The sequence below is a fragment of the Rhipicephalus sanguineus genome, chromosome 3 (genome assembly GCF_013339695.2).
Source record: "Rhipicephalus sanguineus isolate Rsan-2018 chromosome 3, BIME_Rsan_1.4, whole genome shotgun sequence".
Classification (NCBI taxonomy): domain Eukaryota; kingdom Metazoa; phylum Arthropoda; class Arachnida; order Ixodida; family Ixodidae; genus Rhipicephalus; species Rhipicephalus sanguineus.
Window position 1 is genome coordinate 103,590,009 of NC_051178.1, and position 14,370 is coordinate 103,604,378.

General features: G+C 43.8%; 1 protein-coding gene and 1 non-coding gene across 2 annotated transcripts in view; one reads left to right on the forward strand and one right to left on the reverse strand.

The window, feature by feature from the left end:
• The window catches only part of LOC119385716 (UDP-glucose:glycoprotein glucosyltransferase 1), a 96,696-nt gene extending 84,989 nt beyond the window's left edge, over window positions 1–11,707 (forward strand). The window contains exons 14-19 of the mRNA XM_049414071.1: window positions 1,418–1,521; window positions 2,062–2,118; window positions 3,438–3,552; window positions 7,625–7,741; window positions 10,304–10,478; window positions 11,490–11,707. Coding sequence (XP_049270028.1) covers window positions 1,418–1,521; window positions 2,062–2,118; window positions 3,438–3,552; window positions 7,625–7,741; window positions 10,304–10,478; window positions 11,490–11,524 — 603 coding nt within the window. The 3' untranslated portion in view covers window positions 11,525–11,707. The remainder of the gene's footprint in view (window positions 1–1,417; window positions 1,522–2,061; window positions 2,119–3,437; window positions 3,553–7,624; window positions 7,742–10,303; window positions 10,479–11,489) is intronic.
• Window positions 6,341–6,414, reverse strand: Trnas-gga (transfer RNA serine (anticodon GGA)). Its single transcript has one exon. It is a non-coding gene; the product is annotated as a tRNA-Ser (tRNA).
• Window positions 11,708–14,370: the final 2,663 nt, after the last annotated feature.

The window sequence follows — 14,370 nt, forward strand, 5'->3', positions numbered from 1 at the left end:
ACGATTTGTGAAATTACGAATTTTTCGTGTGAACAATTATGTCGTCCAATCTCCGGTCGACATGTTTTTCATGCACACAACCACATTGGTTGCACTTGCAGTGTTTTGGTTGTGAGAGGTCACAGTTTAGGTGAAGACTGCTTTAAATGAATATCTTACTGTCGAAAATTCGTGTTGGTATCGCCTATCACCTACTATCTTGTTATGTAATGGTGACTTACCTTCGTCACATGTCTCACCATGAATAGTGTCAATGTTAAGCAATCAAGCTCTATTTGGGATGATCTGTGTTTTTCTGTTCATGATCAGCACAGCAAAACCTTGTTGATATGTTTGCAGTTAACACAATATCCATATTAGCCCTCTTACGATTGAGATTGCAGAAATTGGCACAGTGAGTTACAGCCCTTTTTTTTTCATTAATAAATGTGTTCCCAGATGGAAAAATTTTCCGGTAAGTATATTATTAAAGTTTGCCAAACAGTGATCAGGTTGTGCATGTTGCAGCTAGTGGAAGACACACAGATATGCTGAATCTCATCACCATGGCACTCAGCATAAATCGAACTGGTGCAGAAAAGTTTGAAATCCGCACAGTAGCTTTCTGCTCCACATGGCCGGGTTAGATGGATATACTGGTGTGTGCTGCAGCTGGAGCATTGTGATGGTGATGTCAAGAAATGAGAAGGTTTTGTGCATAAGGGACAGGCATAAAACACTATATTAGGGGCAGGATATGAAAACCTGACATTACTCAGGGCCTTGCATTACAAGCTTGACTGTTCTTTGTTCGTCAGTGGCAGCCAGTGCAGCAGCACCATACGATCTCCATCCCATAGACATTACATTTGTAGAGTTCATTGTAATGACGATGATCCTTGAAGTAAACAACAAAGCTAAACATAAAGTTGTGGGTATGTGAGGGGATTACGTTCATGAAAACAGTGGTGACAGAAACAGGCAATAAGTGCTTGTTGTGGATGCCAAACTTAATGCGTACATTCAGCAACTGAAAAGAAGACATGAGTTTGCAATTCTTCACTGGAGAGAGAGAGAGAGAGAAAGCAGAATTATTATTATTATTATTATTATTATTATTATTATTATTATTATTATTATTATTATTATTATTATTATTATTATCCTTTTTGTTGTTGTGCATATATATTTTTTATTGATAAAAAAGTTGTGTTCGTCTCTCTAATTTATTGTCGTTTAGAGGTACAAATCTCTGAAAACCATATTAGGGCTGTTAATCATTGGGATTCAGAAAGACACACACAGAAATAGAAGTATCGGTACGGAAAAATTTGCTGCTTTTCTGGTTTAGCTAAGAAAAGAAATATTAATGCTGTCTTTCATAATTGTGGGCAGTATAGTGCTGACGGAAAACCTTCCTGCCACATTTAATTTTAAGGTGGTGAGAGCCGACATGAAAGAGCTACGAGACTTGGACCTCGGAGGAGCCCCATATGGTTACACGCCCTTCTGTGATAGCCGCAAGGACATGGATGGTTACAGGTTGGTGCAGTTTCTAATGCAGTAGTACCTGGTGAACTCTGTTTCAGTTCAGTTTTCAATTCTAATGACAGTGAACATCTGTGGTCTGCAAAGAATGTGGATGGTTTCAGTGCTCAAAAATATGAAATTAACTGACTACTACCTCCTAGTGCTTCTAGAGCTTGTGTTCTCTGCTTTCTCCTTAAACTTGGTATAAGTTGTTTGTTGTAATGTATTTATTTGTTCAGCTTTCATCTGCCAACATTGTTTGCTGTTGTTTGTTGTTAGAGGAGTAGAATGAAGAGCATGGATTCAGAAGTAGCTGGTGAAGTCTTTCTGCTGTAGAAAGCCCAGGAAGCAGCTTTATGTAGTTTTTATGTGGGCCATGTGTCCACCTAGCAGCATCCAGTTTTCAGTTGTGTTGAGGCAATGTTGTTAGTTTGTGTAAAATGCAAGCTTTTCACCTGGTATGGAAGTGTTACAAGTAATGCTTCGTTATATGCCTCTGCTGCATGGCGCCTCATTGCACTCCTGATGTTTCTCTCTGCTTCCATGCACAAGGTTCTGGAAGTCCGGATATTGGGCCAGTCACTTGGGAGGCCGCAAGTACCACATTAGGTGAGGCTCTTTCTACAACCTTTTTCGTCATTGTATCGGTGTCAGTGAGCTGCAAGCACAGCAGAAAGGTTGTTCGAGACATGTGTGACTGCAGTCACTTTTTTTTTATATGGTTTGGCTTTCATAATGGGCAAGTGTGATTCTTTTGTAGAAAATATGCTGTGCGCACCAATCGCCACCAGGTGGCCATTGTTCGAGGCAGCTTCCATCACGCCCTTTGCAGTTCTACTTTACTTGAATTAATAGAAAATACATGATGTTAGCCACTGTAAATTTCGCATTGTTAAATGTGGAGGTGAATGAAGACAAGGAATGGCTTCACAAGCATTGTCCTGTAGTAGACCCATGGTGTGTGTATTCCATTGTGGATGTGGGGATTCTATTGTACACAAGATCGAGAAGCCCGGGAAGTGTGCTACAGCTCCAGAGCAGCATCACAGTTGATTGTTCTTGTAAGTTTCATATCGGGTATTTTCTACTGGATGGCAAACACACTCGCCTCAATCACTGTGTTGAGTGTTTGTTTGCTGTCAAGAAGAATTTTATAGACCTCACAAGACGGTATTCTATCAAACCCTCGACTACTACTTACTGTGTGCCTCGCCAACAAGTACCAAAAAAGCAACCATTTATTCAAGTACACTTGGAGCCTTCGTAATCTGTATTATCATCATCATCATCATCAGCGTATCTGTGCCCACTGCAGGGCAAAGGCCTCCCCCATGTTTCTCCAATCAACGCAGTCCAGTGCTTGCTACGGCCATGTTATCCTCGCGAACTTCTTAATCTCATCAGTCCACCTAACTTTCTGCCTCCCCCTGGCACTTGCCTTCTCTTGGAATCCAGTCTGTTACTCTTAATGACCAGCGGTTATCTTGCCTACGCACTAAATGCCCTGCCCATGCCCATTTCTTCTTCCTTCTTTTGACTACGATGTCCTTAACACCCATTTGTCTCCTGGCCCACTCTGCTGTCTTCTTATCCCTTAAGGTTACACCTATCATTTGTCTTTTCATGGCTCGCTCTGTCGTCCTCAATTTATGATCCTAATGACCTATGTAGTTTAGCTCAAGGGAACCAGTGTCATGAGGCAGTGCAGTTGTTTGAAGCCATGTTCACCTTTACCCTCACACCATAAATTCAGAAGGCAGGGAGGGAGACACAGATGGGCTCCTTCGCCACTGTGTACATGAGTGTTTGTGTGTTAGTTCGATGTTTGTTTAAAAGCTAAAAAGCTCATCTTCACTTTATTGCTCAAGAATTGGGTAGCCCTTGGTACGATGTTTCATTGGATTTCATGCTGGTGAATATGCCTGCAGTGCCCTCTACGTGGTGGACCTGAAGAAGTTCCGGAGAATAGCTGCCGGAGATCGACTGCGAGGCCAGTACCAGGGTCTCAGCCAGGACCCCAACAGCTTGTCCAATTTAGACCAGGTATGTACAGCACGGAGACCGCTTGGCTTTGTTGCTCCTTCTTGACATGGCACTATGAACTATCATGCACAGCTTTTGCACCTTCTTACCCTCTCAAGGTGTCAGAGTTGGCATCTATTGGATGCAGTGTACTTCTGCACGTGTTGCATTATCTCACAAGACACCTTCTCACCTAAAAGCAGTTAGCATCTAGTATAGTGTGCAAATATTTACATTTTCAGTATACGTATTCACTGATAAGGGGCTAGATTGCAAAAGTGCACAGTAGTGGAAATGTTTTTACGCTGTACAATAGACGGTCAATTCTTTCTCGAATGATTAGCGGATGGCAACAATGTTGTAACGACAATGTGCCAATTTAAAAGTGTGTGAATGCGAGCCAGTTGGTACGTATCCATAGGTAAAAACAGCGCGAAGTAGACATGGACAAGTCCTGTTTGCATTCTTGTCCGTGTCTACATTGCGTTGTTTTTACCCATGAATGTGCCAATGTTTTTGCTTCATGAAAGCCTGTACCAATAACCTGCTTTGTTAAAGAGTACGCAATAAGAAGCCACCCTTGCACCACCTATGCTATATTTTAGATGCGAAGCATCTCTTGCTTGGGGGTATGTCTTGCGGCGTGGGCGTCCGCACCCACACTACGCATGCGCAACTCTCCTCCTTCCCTCTCTCCAACAGTTGTGCGTTACTCTCTCCACTTCTCTCCCAGCACCTGCTTGTGCTTCTCCTGCGTTCTCGCTTCTGCTCTCGCAGCACATGCCCTACTCTCCTCCTCTAGTCTCCTCTCCTTCAAGTGGTAGAGCGCTGCGCGCGTTCAGTCCAGCACTTGCTTCGGTTGACTCCTCTGAAATGCGGGCTCGACATGCCGAAATTCCCTCCTGCGCAACGCCGCGATGAGCGCCAGCGCATGCGCGTCCCCTCCCCCTCTCTCTCCTCTCCTACGCTGCCCCCCTCTCGCGCGCCTGTCGACCGCGTTCCCCCGCTCGCCCTGTGAGAATTAACGGCCAGGCTAGAGGGAAGGCACAACGTGCGTAGTGTTTCTCTTCGCGTTCCATGACACGAGGTTGGTAGCAGGCCCAACGAACGCCAACGGAACGCGATCGTGCAAGTGCTCCGGCTTCGCATCGCCTCATGGTCCCCTTTAGCGGGAGATGGTGTAATTTTTTTTTGTGCCATTTTATTGCTGCTTTTGTATGCATGCTTAAGGCGGAAAAATCAAAATGTGTAAGCCGTGCATCTGTAGTATTCGGTGTTGAAGGCGCCAGCTGAAACCTAGGCAGCGTATGCATTTTCTTGTTTCCCGCATCCTCACCTTTAACGTCAGCTGTGTAATCTACCTGCAAATGTGTGCCCCCTGCGTGCATTATTAAGCCATCAGCTTAGCATTGTGGATATTTACTAACTGTGCTTGTAAGCATAAGGATAAAGTAATGAGGACATAGACAAGCAAGCCAAGACAGGCACTTTTTTGTATTTAACTTCTTGTTAATTCTTTTTTTTTACCACTTTGAGAGCTCTGTCCTGTATTAATCAAGCCCATTCTCTGAGTGCCAATTTCTTATCCTAATGATGCTATCTTTGACTGTGTTTTCTTTCCCTTGGCACCCATTATGTTACTTGCAGAGACCACTGGTTATCTACTTCACTCAGGGGCGTAGCCAAGGGGGGGGCTGGGGTGGTTTAAACCCCTCCCCCCCAAAATTTTTCAGTTTTGCATGCGCATATATACACGCACACATACAAACGCATGCATGGACATTAAGTATGGTCGAACCCCCCCCCCCCCCCCCCCGAAAAAAAATTTCTGGCTACGCCGCTGACTTCACTTATTACATTACATAACTTTTGTCAGTTAAAGGACGCTTTATACATCTTAAATTGAAATTGAAATTTTGTTTTTCTTAGGAGCCACTGCAACAATTTCAATTGGGTTTGTTGCGCTTACAGCAAAAAAGTTGAAGTCTGGTGATAATGAGATGTACCGCTATATTTGGAGTAAGACTTCTGCGAAACCCTTGTAAAAACTAACGATTTCCCGTTAGCTGTAAATTCACATGTCCCCTATCAGTAAACGGAAATCTGTTAAACGGAACTGCTGCTTAAATGGAACAACTGCATCTAATATAATTGGGAAAGGGAAAATGGACAACCACCCATTTGTAGCACGAAGCCACAAGGAAATCCATACGGATTTCTCAGAAATAAAGCCTCTTAGTCGCCAAAAAATTCGTCCTGGTCCGGGGTTCGAACCCAGGACCAACGCCTTTCCGGGGCGGTCACTCTACCAATTGAGCTAACCAGGAAGCTAGCAATTGGCAGCGCTAGGGCGAATCCATCGACAACTCGAAGCAACTGGACACATATTGAAAATCAGTTCTGCGGAATCCTGCAAGGTGGCGGAAGGGTTAAGAAAGGGAAAATAGACAACCACACATTTGTAGCACGAAGCCACAAGGAAATCCATACGGATTTCTCAGAAATAAAGCCTCTTAGTCGCCGAAAAATTCGTCCTGGTCCGGAGTTCGAACCCGGGACCAACGCCTTTCCGGGGCGGTCACTCTACCAATTGAGCTAACCAGGAAGCTAGCAATTGGCAGCGCTAGGGCGAATCCATCGACAACTCAAAGCAACTGGACACATATTGAAAATCAGTTCTGCGGAATCCCGCAAGGTGGCGGAAGGGTTAAGAAAGGGAAAATAGACAACCACACATTTGTAGCACGAAGCCACAAGGAAATCCATACGGATTTCTCAGAAATAAAGCCTCTTAGTCGCCGAAAAATTGGTCCTGGTCCGGGGTTCGAACCCGGGACCAACGCCTTTCCGGGGCGGTCACTCTACCAATTGAGCTAACCAGGAAGCTAGCAATTGGCAGCGCTAGGGCGAATCCATCGACAACTCGAAGCAACTGGACACATATTGAAAATCAGTTCTGCGGAATCCCGCAAGGTGGCGGAAGGGTTAAGAAAGGGAAAGTAGACAACCACACATTTGTAGCACGAAGCCACAAGGAAATCCATACGGATTTCTCAGAAATAAAGCCTCTTAGTCGCCGAAAAATTCGTCCTGGTCCGGGGTTCGAACCCGGGACCAACGCCTTTCCGGGCGGTCACTCTACCAATTGAGCTAACCAGGAAGCTAGCAATTGGCAGCGCTAGGGCGAATCCATCGACAACTCGAAGCAACTGGACACATATTGAAAATCAGTTCTGCGGAATCCCGCAAGGTGGCGGAAGGGTTAAGAAAGGGAAAATAGACAACCACACATTTGTAGCACGAAGCCACAAGGAAATCCATACGGATTTCTCAGAAATAAAGCCTTAGTCGCCAAAAAATTCGTCCTGGTCCGGGGTTCGAACCCGGGACCAACGCCTTTCCGGGTGGTTGGGTGGTTGTCTATTTTCCCTTTCTTAACCCTTCCGCCACCTTGCGGGATTCCGCAGAACTGATTTTCAACTAATATAATTGGTTTCATACTTGGATTCTGCACTCCTGTTCACCTCTCAGTAAACGGAACTCCTGTTAAATGGAACACATTTTCTTGGTCCCTTCAGGTTCCGTTTAATGACAGTCTACTGTACTTGTATAGTATTTGAATAAGGAAAAACGGAATTGGCCTCTAACTAAAGCCTCCCATTAAGCTTTTCTAGAATGTTATCCATGTGTTTTTATCTGTAAGTGATGTCTCTCTCCTAGTGTGACACCAACTATGCTCCATATTCGTTGTTCAGTGTGTGAATCCTAGGTTCAAATTTGTTTGCAAATTGAGTAATGGTGGCAGAATACAATAATTGGTAGCTGGCTGACAGGTGCCACTTTTCTTTTTGACTTGCTCGGTTATTCAGACTTTGTCGTGGCAATGAGCATTATGTGAACTGAGCCTTCATATTGTAATCACCTGACGAAGCATCCAAAAAAATTAAACGGAAAAATAGGGGAAAAAAGTTTTTACTACAGCTTCCGTAACTTATTTGGTAGTGCATGTGGGTTGTTTTTACGGTCACATTTCTTAAGTTGTGTGTTATTGAAGATATGCGTACAAGTGGTGCATTCATGTTGTTGCTTGCAGGACCTGCCAAACAACATGATTCATCAGGTAGCCATCAAATCATTGCCCCAGGAATGGCTCTGGTGTGAAACGTGGTGCGACGATGAGTCCAAGAAACAGGCCAAGACCATTGACTTGGTGAGATGGCACACCTTTGATAAACTACCTTGTCAGTTAACTTTATTGCGACTTCCTTCATTCTTTTTAGAATGACTCTGTTATAGCAAATCGATGCAGATAAATGCTGTCTACTTCAAACCTGAAGTGTTCACATAAAAGGCAATTTAAGCTGACAGAGAGAAATTTCACGAGAACCCAGGCACGTCAACAGCGATTTGTGGGCATAAATTTGCCGATTAATTTTCTGCGTTGTTGTAAATTGCTAGTGTTCTATTAATTTCACTTTGAACTTTCTGATGTTCAACTGTGTGTATTTTCAAAAATATTAGACATGTTGAACTTAAGGGTGACAGAAACAAAATGTGCCACAGGTTAAACATGCTGAAAAACTTCAACTTACAGTTGCCTTTAAGAGCCATGGCAAACAATCGAATCTGTACCTATTGGGGTCTTTTCCATGCTTGTTGGGGTAATAAATAGTTTGTCATTTATGAACTAAAAGGTATGTTACGTTAAAACTTACTAAGACTAAAGTGTTATTTTAGTGCAGTATGTTGAAGAAATGTCAGTGTCGTAGGTGAGCTGGAAGCTTTGTCCGCCTTGTCCAAAGTTCTGTTGGAGCCCTTCTTCGTGTAGTAACTTAAGTGCTATAATTTCGCTGCAAGAAAAAGGCTCAACATTTGGGCTTGGCAGTTCTCACACGCATAGGGATGGTCCTCTACAATTAAAGTCAGCCATTGAAAGTGTTCTTCTTTTTTTGTAATGGCATAAATGTAAAGTAGAGGTAGCTGATTGTATGATTGCACTTTCAATGCAGTCAGCACCATGTGCTTCTGTGTTGTTCGATTTGAGATTCGGGAATGTCTGCCAAGGTTTTTGTAACTTTATCAGATGACAGCATCATGTTCTTCTTACATTATGCAATTTTTGCCCAAGGCAACTGTCGTGTCTGACAGCATCGCGCAGGCGCACAACATATCAGCAACGGCCCTTTGAACTAAGCGGTTACCACTATGCTGTCTTTTCCTTTTCTTTATGTACAGTTAAATCTGCCTATAACGAACCTCCATACAACGAAAACTTCAATATTACAAAGTTTTCCTGTTCCCTGCCATTACTCCATAGAAGCACATGTATTTGCGACCTCTACCTAACGAAGTGGTGGCAGAAGACACCCGTGATATAACGAATTTTCGCCACCGACAACCTAGGGATTTCGCCCCGAATTCTGTCATTTTGGCACAAGCGGGAGCCGCATGCATCTTCTGCGGTTGCCTCACCGACGAGAGCACGAAGCAGCGGCGTCGCACATGGCGCACTCGAAGACACGGTGACTGCGAGGCGAGAGCGAGCGCTCCGTGTATGTGGGTGTGTGCAAGGCGGGCAGGCAAGGCCTGCGCTCCTCGAGCGGGCTTCCTTGCCGCCACGGGTACATGCACAGGCGTGCCCCCTCCCTTCTAACCTAATCCAGGCACTCTCCGGTGCCACCACGCATCCACGCCAGCTTTCTAAAAAAAAGGAAGAAAATTGGCTTTTGCGTCGGCAGCACCACTCTTCGGTTGTTGCAGTAGTCTCTGAACTGCACTTTGTTAACGTGACACCATGTGACGCCACTTACAAAAAAAAAAATCCTTGCTCCGTGTCGTAATGTCGTTACGCTTCGAGTTTGTGCCGCATATGGAGTTCCCTCTTCGTTTTTGACGCCGTGCGTGCGTGTGTGGTCTCACTGCGCGCGCATGGAGCAGCCCCTGACGACGTGCAGCTTTTGCGATTTTTTTTAATGACGACAGCTGTGTCGTCATTACCGCGGAGATTTCAGATTAGGCGTTGGTGGAGACTGTCCGCGACTACGGTGACAACGGCGGATCTTTGGAGGTCGACTCGTCGTCATGCGCTTTGCAGTCTTGCGCTGCGGGTTCGCAAGACCGTGACCTCCGAGATTGGCTCCGGCTATGCGCCGTCGCGTTGCCAGAGCCGATCTCTGAGGCCACGGCTAGACGATGACAGAGCAGTGTTGTATTGATGTCCTACGGACGTGTAGTATTGTCATCCCTCAAAAACAAGCAATATAACAAAATAACGCATTTTGCCGCTAAATAAATGTTTTGGGCGAGCTCTGCCTTCAATTCCCCTTGTGTTTGATTTATGCGTTTCTCTTCTGAACTTTCGTGCTGAAACTGGATATAACGAAAACCTGTTTATAACGAATTTTTCGGGAATTTGTCAGTTTCGTTATATCCAGATTTAACTGTATTTATGATGAGGGGGGTCGGTAGTAGCACATTAAATCATGTTTTAGTGGTGTAGTAGGGTAGTGTAAATTCACTAACAGATTCTTTTAGGTGAATGGGCATCAACAATGGAAGAGACGGAAGTAGAAAGATGGTCTTAGTTTGTGCTACTTGTGGAAAAGAAAGAATTGACAAATGCAGGTTAGCGTGGTGTGTGTGCATGCTGAGCTGCGTTCAGAGGTGTAGAAGTGCACACAAGAATACCAAGGTCTGGAATACTAAGGGCTAGTTCTGTGCACTGGTTTTCACCTTGCACGCCTGCGTTCTTCCTTCTCCTTCTCGTTTTCAGTGCAACAACCCGAAGACCAAGGAGCCCAAGCTAGTGAGCGCTGCTCGCATCATCAGCGAGTGGAAGGACTACGATGAAGAGTTGAAACATTTCATGGAACGCTACGAGAGCGGTGCGCTTAGGTTAGACGCAACTGAAGCTGACACAAAGAAGGTGGACGAGAAGCTTGATGATGGTAGGTATCCATTCCTAAGTGATAAGGCTCACAGATTGAAAAGATTGCTAACGCTGCATTCTAACATGCTCTGCCCTTGCCGCCCACTGTCGATGTAGTGCAGCTCAATTTAACAAAAACCACGAGGTAGCGAGGTTTGCTAATGTTAAAAGTCTTAGTTCCTTTGAAAATTGTGTAATTTGTTTCTGCGATTTAGATTTATTCCTCGCCCCTACACAATGTTGCGTCGTCATGTCTGTGTTTACGTAAACAAAAGCATTCTTTAAAGGGGCCCGGCAACACTTTTCCTAGTGATCACCGAATGACCTCTCTTTTGGATTTTATTGCCTCGTGAATCGACTGCCATGAAAATTTTTGGAATCCATCAAGAACGAGCGAATTTACAGGGATTTCTCACATGCTCTGCACACTTTCTCTCTCCTTTCGTCCCAGTGAGCGCACTGAAAGCCACCCAGGGATGGGGGTGAAAGGGAGCAAGAAGCTACGTCTGTACATCAATGCGCGTCACAAACATCCATGGTGTACTAGTGGTTATTCTTTCTGCTACATGTTGTTGTCGGGCCATGGTGACTAGGAATATTGTGAACAGTTAGCAATAATAGCATTAAAAAACTTGGGTTCACTGAACAAGTTCATGTTAGTAACGTGTATTTGTACCTCTTGGATTAATTGAAACAGTGCTCAAGACGTCCAGAAATTGAGCTTAGCACAAATTTTGAGGTTGCTACGTCTGGAATGCATTTACTCCGCACTGTAATATGTGGAACACCAGTGTGCTTAGTTGTAAATTAGGGCGGCTGTTCAGGGACCAGAGCTCATCTTGAAGTTGTTGATTCCTTTACCACTGTCACAACAAATGAGGTAACCAGCAGTACTCCACAATCTTCATTCACTTCTGCAAACCTTTTCTAAAGCGTGTGGTATGTGTACTGCTATAACTAGTTTTTGCAATTCGTGTTAAGAGAGCTCTTGCTTCTGTACTAACAGTGGTTTGTTTTCTTTCTTTTGCAGGCAAAGTGCGGGATGCTGCCCATGTTGAGTTATGATTTTCACTCATCTTTGTTTTGTACAGTGGTTGATCGCTCACATTCTTTTTTTGTTCTTTTTGCCTGTTGTCACATACTTACACACACCTTTTTGTACATGCTTGCGTGGGTCTGCGGTGCGTTGTGACACGAGTGGAGTACATTGAGTTCAAAAATAAAAATCATCTCACATGACAACCTGAACGACCGCTGTTGAGTCTTCCTTATGGCATACTGTCTTTTTCATTATTTCACTGAGAAAGCGACTGCCTTACTGCTGTTCTACAAGGCCTGAATCACACGGCCCTCAAATGTCCCGTCCCGTCAGTGTCAAGGCACCAGCGTCCATCATGTAACAGCGTTTCCTTGTCACTGTCTCCTGAGAAATGGTACAACAGTGACAATGTGGCCAATGTTCTTAATGTTGCTAGTGTCCTTAGGAAAGACATAAAAATTCCCTTGTGCATGTGCAAGGTTGGCTTTAATATATGACCTAGTGTAACCTCAGTATTTCATTTGCTTTATGCTGCACCTAATAAGTCTACCAGGTTTCATGACAAATTTAAACTGCTACAAGTGCTCAAATACAAATGAGGTACTTCCGGTAACAGGGAACGGCCTTGTTTATTGGCATGAACGTAAATGTGAACATGTTCAAACCGACTAGAGTGAAATATTGCAAACAAGTTTGAGCTGCGCAAAGAACATAAGAACATAGAAACACACACACAAGAAATGGACACACACAAACTGCACTTCATGTGTGTGTGTGTGTTCCTGTTTACGTGTTGTCTTCCTCGTGCAATTCAAACTTGTTTGCTTAATCTGTGAACCTACCAGCCCAACAACATGCCATACTTTTGTCATATTGCATTTCTATGTTTGCCTGTGTTTGTAACCATGGTTGAATTAGAGTTCACAAGGTACACCTGCTACTACGCCACGCTTGGAAACCACTCGCGAAGTGATTGCACATCATACTTGCATGTAGTCAGGCATAGAGACTGTTTCGATACATTTTGTCTTCATGTTTCAATTTATGCTGATGATACTGATGGCAAGTCTAGAAATGTCGCGTAGAACTGTGGGCTTAAAATCGGAGGCCGCTACTCCACATGTAATCGATATGAAATGCCACAGGTGCATGGCATAGAATGCATGGCATAGAAGGAGTGAAACTTGCATGGACTTTGTATTAGGACAACATGGTGCAGCGGTGTAAATTGTTTTCTTAGCTATAATTCATCTTGTGGCCCTACCTGCAATAGTGGCTTTGCAGCTGTGGTATTTGCTGTGAGCACAAGGGCACAAGTTTGATTCTCGGTCATGGTGGTCACACTTGTGTAGGTGCACTTAGATTTACGTGCACTTAAAAGAACCCCAGGTGACCAAAATATTTCAGAGTTGGCATGCTTCATAGCCATATAGTGGTCTTGGCTTGTAAAATCCCAGAATACCTATATCGTGTGGCCCTTACAGATGTAAGTCTTCTTTATCTTCATCATATGCAAGGACCTGTTCAACGAGGTTACTTTTCTTTTTACTAAGCGTGTTGCTTTTGAACACTTTGCTTTTTCCCCAAGTTTTCAGCTCAATCTATCACAAACGTATAGTGTGAGTCCTATTAAATGGAAGCGATGAAAGGTGGAAGCAATGAAAAATCCTTGGAACACGACGCGTCGCTGGAGCCAATGTTTCAATCAGCGGACTTTTCTTCAAGGCTGCAGCAAACATAAAATACTAGTGTCATGCGGCACGATCATCACTGCCCAGTCTGCGTGATGTATCTACAATGCTTGCACATGTTAACGTGACTAGTGATGGTTATTATGCAAGAATACTCTCGAGAACTTTGGAAGTATCACGAATCCAATCAGTGAAATCAATCGATCAATGCCCAGGGCATGTCACTTCACATTCCATTGCACTATTGCTAGCTTTGGTACTTAGGTGTGCCTGTGTTCTCCCCAAGATTTTTTTTTTGCTACAAAGCTTGAAGAACTGGGCATGGGAAGAAAAGGTGTGCTAAAGCCCTTGCTTTTGCTTGAGTCGTGCATTCAGATGCCACACTCCCAGAAGACATCATGGCACTCATTGCAGGGGTTCTGTTACACTGGCCTTTTCATATACATACCTTCTATTTTCAGTCAATCACAAGCTTTACTCTCCATGCTAAAGTATGTAACGCCATGGTATGAGGACTAGAAGTCAAAAACAGGAGACTTTTCTTGTCTTAAAGGAAAAATGAAAATGGCAGCACGTGGTACAAGATACAAAACAAAACATGTCATCTTCAGCAACAACACAAAATAGTGAAAATTACAACAAAAAAACTCAAACAATTGTCTTGACAGTGTGTGCAGAGATAATGTGCAGGATGCACTTTGAACACATTAAATAAATTAGGGTTCCTGATAGAAGAAGGTAACAAAGGAAGGCTGTATAGTTAATTACTTGGGCGCATAAATGGGGCACGGACTGGTTGCAGTACGTTCATTAAAAACTGGAACATTGTGCAAAAAAAAAAAAGTGTTCGGCAAACTAGGAAGCACGTGACGCATAATTTGCCATCAATAATTTGTGTATGTACAGTGCACTCCCATTGCCCTGTATGAAGGGCATTGTATGTTACAGGATGCCTCTCAAGCTTTGTGAAAGTACTAGATAGAAATGTTTTGAATAAGTGAGAGCCAACAGATAGTAATTTTAAAAGATCTGTGAATTTCAGAATGCCAGTTTTTTTTTTTTTTATGAGTGTTCGTGAGTTGCGATTAAGGCGCATGGCACAAATTTGGCAAACAGTTTGTTTCTTAGAAATAAAGAGATGCTTACCATTTGTGGCAGAGTTGTGCCTTAAACCAACAGTT